The sequence below is a fragment of the Ctenopharyngodon idella genome, chromosome 5 (assembly GCF_019924925.1).
Source record: "Ctenopharyngodon idella isolate HZGC_01 chromosome 5, HZGC01, whole genome shotgun sequence".
Taxonomy (NCBI): domain Eukaryota; kingdom Metazoa; phylum Chordata; class Actinopteri; order Cypriniformes; family Xenocyprididae; genus Ctenopharyngodon; species Ctenopharyngodon idella.
In genome coordinates, this window is record NC_067224.1 from 40,614,931 (window position 1) to 40,627,210 (window position 12,280).

The 12,280-nt window shown below is 34.8% G+C and overlaps 1 protein-coding gene across 1 annotated transcript in view; it reads right to left on the reverse strand.

The window, feature by feature from the left end:
* Positions 1 to 12,280, reverse strand: part of tnca (tenascin Ca) — a 56,811-nt gene that overhangs the window by 14,936 nt on the left and 29,595 nt on the right. The window contains 6 exon segments of the mRNA XM_051892787.1: positions 153 to 425; positions 1,710 to 1,982; positions 4,324 to 4,596; positions 8,201 to 8,479; positions 9,599 to 10,030; positions 11,486 to 11,878. Of these exon segments, the coding sequence (XP_051748747.1) occupies positions 153 to 425; positions 1,710 to 1,982; positions 4,324 to 4,596; positions 8,201 to 8,479; positions 9,599 to 10,030; positions 11,486 to 11,878 (1,923 nt within the window).

Sequence of the window (12,280 nt, forward strand, 5' to 3'; positions counted from 1 at the left end):
AACCGATGCAAAAATTAGTTTCCACACTGCAAAAGGTCATAGGCAGTTTCAGAAATTTGCTTGCAAATAGGTCTAACAGGATGCAAGTTTGTTAGTTCTGTCTGTTAAGTCCTGGTTTGTTGTGATAGAAGCATGAAAAACTTGCACAGTACCTGTACTGGTATTGAAGTAAACTGATGGAGTTTGACGGCCACGAGACAGACCATAAAACACTATGTCATAGACCGTAGAGTCCATAAGACCCATCACGGTAACATTCCTCTCTGTGCCTGATAGCCTGAGCTCTACAACATCATACAGCTGCTCACGGTCAGTGATACGAGCAGCAAAGCCATCAAAGTGGCCTGACAATGTGCTCCAGGACAGCGTCAAGCTACTCGGCAGTGTTTCAGACACCACAATGGGGCCCAATTTAGGCTTAGGCTCTGAATGAAAGAAAGTATTGTGTACTGTTATGAAACTTAATAGCAGCTGAAACAAGCGATAACTGGAGGTTTAAAACAGTAGGAATATTCTGGGTTGTTTGCCTTAATGTCTATGAAAAGAATCTGTGGTCTGCAGTCAACTGCCACAGACAGTAATTCTCAGTTTGAAACATGTCAAAGAAAATGCATAAACTTTTTTGGGATGTAAAGTTGTCTAAATCATTCTTTTAAGTGGGACTAGCTAATTTTTCCACTTTGAGGACGAACTAATTATTAGGTTTGCCAAGGTTTGCTAGACCAATGGCATCAAAACACTGATAGCAACTCAAGTGTTTCATTTTAAAAGCTTAGTAGTAAGTAAACTAGGCATTTTGGCCACAATAAGATGCGATGTGGACCAGATGTATGCCTCAATTCAAAAGACTATGGAGTGAGTGGACAAATTAGACATAACTTGTGCAAACACAAAGTTGGGAAGTAAATCTTTCCAGTCCTATTTACAATAGTCCTGCTAATCAACAACATGCCATAGACATTACCTTGCAAACAACCAGGAATACTACTTTAAGTCATGTACTTTTTGCCATATTATGGTAGCTAATTTCTGCCAAAGAATAAATTAAACACACAAATAAATAAAGGTAATTGCGACTTTTTATATGCACAATTATTTCTCACAATTCTGAGTTTATAATTCTGAGCAAATTTGAGAATATTTCTCAAAACAGTGAGTGTTTATCTAGCAATTCTGACTACCTTTCTCAGAATTGCGCGTTTATATTTTAAGTTCATATCTTGCAATTTTGAGTTACCGTCTCGCAATTCAGACTTTTCTCATAATTCTGAGTTTGCATCTCGAAATCCCTCCACGATGACGCAGTGGAATGCAGATGACCTTGGTGGCATTTCCCGATGGATATTATTGTGCGTTCAAGTTGGAGCAAGATGGTGCTTTGCTTTTCTACAAAAAAAAAAAAAAAAATCTGCAAAATGATGAATAAATAAGGAGCATCAGATGTGTTTTTATTCAATTTATGAAGGTGCTGTAAATTGAAAATATATAATCTCGCAATTCTGTGAAAAAAAGTCAGAATTGCACGATATAAACTCAGAATTGGGAGAAATAGTTAGAATTGTATAGATAAATAAATAAAAATGTGCAATTACCTTTTATTGTTTTATTCCATGGCAGAAATGGGCTTCCATAACAAACCAATTTATCAGAACTCATTATAAATGTTTAAATCATGTATTCTGAGAGCTCCAAAGCATGCGCTGCTGTACCTGTGGTTACTACAGTTGTCAGGGCAGCTGTGTTGGCGCCACCGAAGGTGGCATACAGCTTGATTTGATATCGCGTGTCTCCTCTGAGGCCGGTCAGCACCGTGGAGCGGGCACCTGCGGGCAAGGTGCGCCCCGTCGCCTGCGTGGGCAAAGCAGACTCTCTCACCTCGACTATAAAATTATCAAACGCCTTCTCTCCCGTCCGCCAGGAGAGCGACACTGTGTCTGAGGTAATGTTTGAAACAACTAGCCCAGACAAGTCAGGCTCGGCCGCTACAGGGGGAAAAAGCCAGCCATGGCGTTTTGTTTAGTTTCTCTTCCTCTGCTGCCAATAGTTTTAGAGATCTGTCCATGCTAACTTTGCACCTAACTGACAAAACAGCCTTGGTTAAAAGGATAGTTCAGCCAAAAATTATTTACTCATCCTCATTTTGCTTCAAATCTGTATGCTTGCTTTCTTCCATGGAAGACAAAAGGAGATATTTTGAACAAAGTCGGTCGTTGTGCATAGTGCTAACTTGCCGAAAATGACTGTGAACCCAGCTAACAGGGAACAGTCTCAGCACTTTGGCTAATGTTCTAACAAGGTTCTCTCAAATTTATGAACAAACATTCTTCTAGTAATATTACTAGAATGTAATCTCGTCTTTAATAGCCTAATGTTCTTAAAACTTTAGCCCAATCACAGTATTCCGGTCATGGAATGTTTTAATTGGACATTTGTCTAACGTTTTTTAAATGTTACTACTTGTTTCAGAATGTTTAGAAAACATTCAAAAGTAACGTTCCCATAATGTCTGCAAAATGATAAAATGGAATGTTTCCTTAATGTTCCCATAACCAAGAAAAAAGATTTTAAAACATTTAAAAAAATAAATAAATAAATTTTGGACCGTTGAGAACATTCAGAAATTATGTTTTCATAACTTAACATGAATGTTGGCAAAACGTTCTTATAACATATTTTTGTTAGCTGGGAAAGTACAACTTGTGCACTATATTCCATGTCTTTAGAAGTCAAACAGCAGGTTTATGTGAGTAACAGACTAAAAAAGGGGGCCGTTTACGCAACACCATTTTCAACTAAAAACGGAAAACTTATGTGTTTTAGTCTTTCATTTACACAACATCAGTGTTTTGGGGGCCTGAAAATGCAAACTTTTGAAAACAGGTTTCAAAGAGCAAGTTTTTGAATACGATGCCGTTATCGTCAAAAACACGAATTTGTGAAAACAGTGACATCATGCGCATACGTATTACGTGTTCAGTCTATAGGCGTGTAGTTTTTCTTTACAAAGTGACATCGCCATCTACTGGCCTGGCAGCAGAATACAGCGTTTTTAGTCTTTTTCGCAGATCCGTGTGTACAGGGATTGTTTTGACAACGTTGTCGCCTGTATGCGAAAAACACAAAGAAAAAACTTTTCCATTGTTAATACATTGTCGTCGCGTAAACGTACCCTTGAAGTCCGTTCACACCAAGAACAATAATTATAAAGATAACTATAATGATAACTATATTTGCGCCCACACCAACAAATGGTAACGGTCTGTTTATTCTAAGCTCACGCGCTGCAGGTTTCAAAGTGTTTACAACATGTTTTTGCTGTTCTTGTTGCATTTACATGGCTTTAACCAGCAGATGTCCTCAGCATGCTATGTTTTGAGTGAATAGCTAGTGTAATCGATCTAATCTAACAGTGAATTTAGCTGACAAAGTCAATATGGTGGAATAAAGACAACGCTTAGTCTTTTTCACTGCAACTTCAAAGGAAGCAAGACAATGTTGTCAAAACTAGTGCTGGATACCTGAGATAATTTTATGTTACACTGTTTGCTAGCCTGGCATAATGATATCTCCATTAATACTTCTCACCATTTATTCCGAGGGTATGACCGATTGTTTCCCATATCCATTTTCTTTAAAGTATCCTTGAAAAGGGGGTTTGACTTGTCAAACAGTAGTGGCTTTTTCTGGACCTTGGTGATTTACTTCTCAGCAATGTCGTCTGCCATTTTAAATGCGTGAGACCTTTAAATTAGAATGGATTTTGATTGGCTGTCAGTGTTTTATCGTTCAACAGCTGAAAAAAAAAAATCATTCTGAAAGTGATCCCAACTATATCATTTCTCTATATCGTTATCATTATAGCTGTGGTGTGGATAGTGATATTCTTTTATATTTAGACTTATTTTTTAATACTATATCTTTATTGTTATCTTTATAGTTATCATTCTTATTGTGAACGGGCCTTTAATGTAGTCACATGCGTGCTTGCGTACAGTATTTAATGCAAGTCGAACCTGATGCAAATCATCTTGAGGCACCAGATTCAGATTTCCATGTGCATAGGCAGATGCTAAAACTTTCATTGATTTACATCTTCAATTGGCATGTTCCTCACAAAAAGCTATAACATGACTTCAGAAGAGTTAGATGCATCAAATTTAGAGAGATCTACAACATATGAAGAAGAAGAAGAAGAAGAAAAAAACAGGTTTGGAATGACATGAGTACATAAATGTGAACTTTTGGCTGAACTACTCCTGATTTATCATTTCCAATATGAACAAACGGGGGAAAACAGCAAGGAAAAGAGAGAATTCCAGTTACCTGTGGAGGCGACAGCACTGACGGAGTCTGTTCTCCTTCCCTTTATTACTCCAGTGAGGTAAGCTATATAGTCAGTAGTCGGCCGTAGCCCAGTGATTTCATATGACTGTGTACTGTGTGATAGGTTATATTCAACTGGCTCCCGCTGCCAGCTAGAGTCTATAATCTCCAGGATAAACCCCTCAATATCTCCTCTCGTGTCATTCCATGAAATGGAGAAGCTCTCTGATGTAATATTAGACACATACAGATTGCCAACCACTGGAGCGCTATCTAAAGGGAGAAACGGTTATTGGAACAGAGGTAATGTATAGTTGCACTTACTGTACAACAAGGCCGTAACCATGTTTTGAGTATTTGGGTAGGGGTCTTTTTGCCTTTTTATTTACTTGTCTTTTTATTTATATACTTCATTAAATGGTAAAAGAAGTTAGTGACCTGTTAGTTGTGAATTAGCCTACTCAATTTAAACTATTCGCAAATAATTTATTTTAAAATATGCACACATTCACTCTTATGGTGTGTGTGCACACCAAAAGCAAACTGAATTATTTGCGCGAGTGTTGCATACAAAGTAGATGTGAATTTGCGGCGGGTGACGCGAATGACGCGAATTGGGTGACGCGATTGCCGTGAACGCGTCTTCCGCGCTAGTTGAAAAACTTTAAACTAGAGCGGGAAATTCGCATGACACGTTGTCACGCAAGCTAATGAGCGAAGAGTTTTACATTACTATGAACTGGTTAGCACTGGCAGTTATCTCCATCAGGGTTGATGAAGGAAAAAATGGCAGAAATAAATGTTGTGCGTGAAGACACTCCTCATCGCGCAAGTGACGCGAAAAACAAGTAATCTCGTGAATAATCTAGATCGAGTAACGCGATGCGAATATTCGCTTCGCTTTTGGTGCATACACCGTAGCTAATATGTCGCAAACTTTTTTTTACTTCGTCACATTCAGTTATGAATTACATGAATCATGTAAATGATAGCATATTTTCAATTCAAAATGGTTGAATAGTTTACATGATATTTCTGTCAGTCATTGAACATTTCTATCATTAAACAGTTTTCAAATATTAAATGTTTAGGTACTTACACCTTACCATGCACTCTTTCACCATTAAAACTAACGCGTCGCACTTGTCTTCTGTGATCTTGCTGTGTTCTTGTCTATGGGTTACGTCCTTGCTGTACAATACGCATAATTTGCATGTATAATTTATTTAGCTGAGGAACTTCTGACAGATTAATTGTGGACATTATTTGCTATTTACTGTAAGAACTGATATGAACTGTTATGAATACTGACTAGTGTTATTTGTGCTTGCCAGATTAGAACTGTTTTACACATCCTGTGTCTGCAGCATGCAAATAGCGCATATTTATTTTTGCATGCATACAGGTTATGGTTTTCATAATAAATATAATTAAAATATAAATATTAAGCCAAATACTCAGTATAGTATCATGGAAATCACATAATTTTCTGTAAATACACACACTTCGCTTACACACTGCAGATGCATGATGTCAAACAGGCCTCACTATGAAAACAGAAAAACTGAGCAGAAAATAAAAGCAGAATATTAAAATAAAAAATAAAAATGAAAATGAAAAGAATGTCCAAGAATGTACGTTTAGATATGAATAAAACTGGGGCTTTTTTTTTTTTTTTTTTTTTTTTGTATTTGTTCACTGTAGTGTCAAAACAGGTTATTGTTATATACAAGAATATTGTGTTAGTGCATATGAAGCAATCAACACAAAGGATGTATAAAGATTGGTTTCTATTCTAAATTATTCCCATGCCAATCATTGATTATTCCCAATCCAAACAATGCTCCAAAAGTTAATGTTCAGATGGTGTCTAGAAAGCAGTATGTTTGAATATCACAGCAGTATTTCCTGTGAACGGGTAAAAACATATAAATAACGGAGTTAAAAAAAAAAAAAAAAAAAAATTAGTAAACATGTTAGAAGAAACAGCATGTAAAAAGATGGATGAGCAGCATCTAAATTATTTCGAATTATATAACGGTGATGGCTAGTAGCTCTTTTGGTTTATGTAAGGCTACTGTAATTATTTAAAGGAGTATATTCAATAAAAAATATATTATTATAATTTATTAAAAATATTGTTTGTTAAATCATACTATGATGAATAGATAGCCATTAACATAGGACAGGGTGTTTTAATTGAAAGCTACTAATTAATTAAATCATAAAATGTAAAAAGAAATTATTTAAAAATCAAAATAAAACATACTAAAAAATGAGAAATATTTTATTTGTTTTATCAGAAAAAATGTGAATTTGTTGTTAAATTATTGAAAGATTAACTTAAAATCTCAGGGGGTATTTTAAGTAAAAACTTTACATCACAGGGGTTCAGATGATAAAAAAGATCGGGAACCGTGGAGCTGACATAGACCTCAAAATAAACATAAAATTAAAATGGACCTTACTCACTTATTCAAATGTACACTGCTTCTATATAAAATCAAACGGTGTGCGAAATGATGCAGGTGTGATGGGATCACAATAAAGTGAATGAAATTATATAATATGTAAGAACATTAAATATGTTGCAATCACTGCAGCACATCAAAACTCACCACAATGCAGTAAATATATGAGATGGGTGGTGCCATGCATTTGGGGTAGATGGATGAAATGGATGATATATAATGATTACTGCTGAACACAAAGATTTGATTTCAGTGGAAGGAAATGTATGGATGACATATGACAACATGACATATCCTTCGCCCCCACACAATCAACTTTGCAAGACCGACACAGTGGCTGCAACAGTAGAGGCGACAATTAGTTAGCTTTGTTAAATGAAGTATTTTCACAATCAACACATTATTGTGGACATTTGAGAGACGCCGTTATGTGTTCGGTCATCATTCTCGTCGGCCACATGCAACAAAGATTCTTAGGTTTCATGAAAAATTAAAAGGAAATGTTAAAGCATAGAAGCAACCTGCTTGACACCACAGCTCCCAACTAGAATTAAAAAGGTCAGAAAGAGAGAAAAGATTAAGAAAAAAAAGGCATAATAGATAGTCTATTTTCCATCCCTTGTGAAAAAGAAGTGCACTTAATTGTATTGAATGTGCACTTGTAGTGTTTCGAATCTTAAAAGTAGCCTATATTTTAAAAAAAAAAAACCAAAAAAAAAAAAACTTGCAGATAATATATTTACGAAATATATTAATGAAATATCAATTTAATAATATTTATTATAATTAATATAATATTAATGAAATAAGTGTACTTAAAGAGAGTACATATTCACTTTTCAGTTTCTTAACATAATTAAGTACACTTAAAAAGTGCACTTTGTAAGTCAGATGAAAAGTTTTACTTATTTGATATTACAGTTAAAAGTTAATATATGTAATAAAATTACTAAATTAATATATATATATATATATATATATATATATATATATATATATATATATATATATATATATATTAGTTCAATATATTATTTTATTTATTTTTACATTTATTTATATACAAATATAGATATAGATTTATACAAATATAGATTTTAGTTTACCATAAATGCTTGTTAGTACATTTTGCGTATTTCAAAGACAATAGAAATAATTAATAATAATGTAATTATAAATGTACTTAAGCGAGTCAAAAATTAGCATTTAATGTAAATTTAAACTATAATACATTTTCATTTAATCATAAATACCATGCAATTAAGAGTCTGAAAACATTATATTCAGTTCACACTTAAGTATGTTATTTTTAAGTATTATTTCCGTGATAAGCACTCTTTTAAAAAAAAAACATATGCTAAAGTGTACTTCTTTTTCACAAGGGATATCCAGGTAAGCATGGGTACCTGTAGCTTCTTCAATGTAGATCGACCCCAGGATCGAGCCCTGATGCACTCCGTATAGTGTAATTGTATAGGACGTGTCAGGGCTCAGCCCAGACATCCATAAACTACGTGCATCACCAGATACCGAAAGGTTCTGTCTTTCAGGACCACCTGCTGAATTTGCAACTTCAATCACAAAACTGTCAAAGGCAGGGCCATCCTCAACGGTCCAGGACACATTGAAACTATCCCAAGATACATCAGACACACTCAGACTGCCAATCTGCGGCTTCTGCTCCTCTGACAGACAAAGAAATCAGACATTGAGTTATTGTCACTGAAATTAATTACATTTGCATAATGAAATGAGCTCAACTTGCCAGTGCCACTGGCATAGACACAATGACAGATACAGATAAAACAGTTAATAGATGGAATGAAATGATATGAATAAAGACATGAGGCACAGAGATGGTGTTCATTCACGTTGAGAAATAATGGTCAGAGTGATCAGATAAAACATAAAAACGTTTAGAATTGGTTCATGCCTTAATCCCAAGGGGATGTTTCTCATGAAAAGCACAGGAACAATTCTGCAAGTGTTTTGTGGCACTAGAGGTAATAGGATCACATCTTGGGTATTATCTGAAATGTTTATCAATAAACGTTTGGGTCGGTAAGATTTTTTAAAATGTTTTTGAGTCTCTTACACATCAAGGCTGCATTTATTTAATCAAAAATACAGTAAAAACAGTAATAAATTGTGAAATATTATTACAATTTAAAATAATGGTTTGTTTGTGAATATATTTTAAAATGTAATTTATTTCTGTGATCAAAGCTGAATTTTCAGCATCATTGCTCCAGTCTTCAGTGTCACATGATCCTTCAGAAATCATTCTAATACGCTGCTCAAGAAACATTTCTTATTATTATCAATGTTAAAAACAGCTGTGCTACTTAAAATTTTTGTGGAAAGAGTGGTACTTTTCCCCCCAAGATTCTCTGAGAAAGTTCAAAAAGAACAGCATTTATTTGAAATAGAAATAGTTTGTAAAATTATAAATGTTGTTACTGTCACTTTTGATCAATTTAATGCAGGGTTATTATATCATGAACAAAATATATATAAAAAGTTGAGTCCACATAAACCAAATCCCAGAGCCATTTTTTTTTTTTAATCGAAACTTGGCTGTGGTTCCTGGGTGTGGACCGGAAATCTTTTAAATCAACCAAATAAACCTAACTGTGATGTCAAAAGGACTTGGGTTTGAACTAAACACTAGTGCAAAAACACAATTCTTTATTACGCCTGCAGAAATGCTCCCAAGATAAATGAATGACATTTGTAATATTGTGAATGTTGGCATTATGGCGGATGACAGATGACTGTAGTTTCTGAAGCTGCTGTCTATGTACCTGTCTTGACGTGAACATTGACTGGTTGAGATTTTTTGCTCTCCTTCATTCCATACAAAGTAATCTCATAATGCATGTCAGCGGTCAGCCCATCTACATGGACCTGCCTGGCTTCTCCAGATACGTCAATAATGTGGTCTTTAGACTTATTCGACGATGAGTTCAGCTTAACGATGAAGCTATCGAAGGCTCCATCTGGAGCTGACCATGATAGCCTCAAACTATTTCTGCTTACATTTGTGACTTTTAGTTCACTTGGAGGCCCTTGACTTGGGCGCTCAAATTCATCACCTGAGGCTTCAGCTTTAAAATCTTCTGTTAAAAAAGTGGAGGTAGAGACTGATGGCTGAACCTCCTTATAGAGGCTTGGTAGCATTGTCGAAACAGTTTTGACGGTCAAAGCAACAACATCAGGAGAGGTAGACTTTGGTGCTAGAGGAAAGTACATTCAGTGCATTTAAAGTCAGAGATTAAAGACGAGACAGAATTAGAAGTGTTTTACCTGTGAAAACAAGAGGTTAACAAGTCATTGACTAAGTGCACAATTGAAATACGACTATATTCACTGTAAACTACCATTAATATCCTGTTTATCCTCAAGTGGTTCTTAAAAATTAAAAAAAAAAAAATAAATAAATAAATAAATAAATTTATATATATATATATATATATATTATATACACACACACACAATCTATATATACATAGGCAGATACATAATGTACAGCAATAGCACTATTTAAGAAATAAACCTACAGATGACTTCTTAGGGAATTCCCCCCTCACTTTCTCGATGTGAGATGATTTGATGATTTGAGACACTGCATGCAATAAAACTTGCAAATTCACATGCAAATGATGTTACCAGTCTTGAGTTATTGAAATGTGCATGCGTATATCTGAAAACATCTGGCATTAATGGCTATGATGAGCCATTAATCGCTGAAGTTTCCAAGTAGTCCACCAGAGTGGAAGTACATGGGACACTTCAGACTGATGGACAATCCATGCAGACCTCAAGATGTTTTGAAGAAACGGCATGCATGAAGTCAATTCGGTGAGCACAACAATCACAAACAATATTCTGTACTAATCGGTCTTGTCATGCATTTTCACCACACTGTTTAGTTTGTTATGAGCATTAACTATTTTCTGCACTGAAAGAACTTTTGTAGATATTCTTGTCATATACAAACTAGGGCTAGGTGATACACTGAATATTTGCAATATATATATATATATATATATATATATATATATATATATATATATATATATATATATATATATATATATATATATGAAAAACAAAAAATAAGATAGTTTTATGCCTGAATCAATATTTGCTCATGGAAGTCTCTACATGATATTTTTATGTAAATGTTTTGTTCATTTAAAAATGTGAATAAATAAATATTATTTAAAATAAATATCAAATAAATAATAAATAAATGTGGCATTTTTCCTTGTGAACATTTAGCAAAAATAAATTAATTAAAAATATTTATTGCATTAAACAAATTGAATTGGCTTCAATGATTGTTAAAATGACGCCTCCTCTTATTTAAAAAAAAAAACCCAAAATGTTTAAAATTAAATATCGAGTTAAATACTGAATAGCGTACAAGTCTGAAAAATATAAAAAGTACACTTTTTGTTTTTTGTTTTCTGTATCACCCAGCCCAAATAAGCATCCATATCCTGATGCATCATCATCATGCATGTTTTTTTGCTCTACCATTTGGCGTATGGGAGCAGTTGCATATTGTATGTCATGCAAAATGCGTCATTCCATCCTTAAACCTATGAAACCAAACATTTCTTAAAGTTGCAGTGGCACGAAATCAAACAGATGACTTGAAACCCAAAGAAAACCATAGTTTATACCTGTAACTGCAACTGCTTCTAGTAGTGAAGATCTTTGGTTATCGGATATTCCATAAAGCCTTACTTGGTATTCAGTGGAAGCCCTTAGACCACGGATTTTAGTGCCATTCACCTCCCCATGGAGATGAACCTCTTTGTTCCATTTCCCTGAGAAATCTTTAAGTTCTACAGTGTAACTATCATAGCCAATGTGTATATTTGACTCCCACGTAAGATCAAATCCATCGGATGTGACATTAGACACGGTCAAGGTGCCGGTCGAATCCTCGTATCCGCTCCCAGAGAACGGGCTCTCTGAGTTGTCGAGAGGCACAAAGCTAATGACATTGTCGTCGGTGCCTTTGGCTGAACCGAGCTCGGGAAATGTGTTTGCTAGATAAAAAGTGAAAGATGCTACAAGAAAAAGACAAAAACATTTGAAACTGGGCAACAACGGATGAAACCTCATGAGAACAGCATGATAACACGTGCAAATCCCTTCATTCAAGACCAAATATGATAGAATATCATCTAGACAGATGCATCAAATTAATGTCAACTTGTTTTTCAGCAAAAAGCCCTCACACTGTTCCCTTACCAGGTGCAACACAGTACGTTTCCTGAAAGTGAAAATGCTGCATGATGCCACACATCCGCAAATAATCGGACCATATTTTATGTTTAATATACAGCTGTGTGGAGAGAGATTTTTGACCAATGAAATTTCAGTTTGAGCATATTCAAACACTGAGATTTACATGATTCTGTAACTTGTTGCTTTATGGTGTCGCAGCTGGTTTGGACACAGTGTCACTA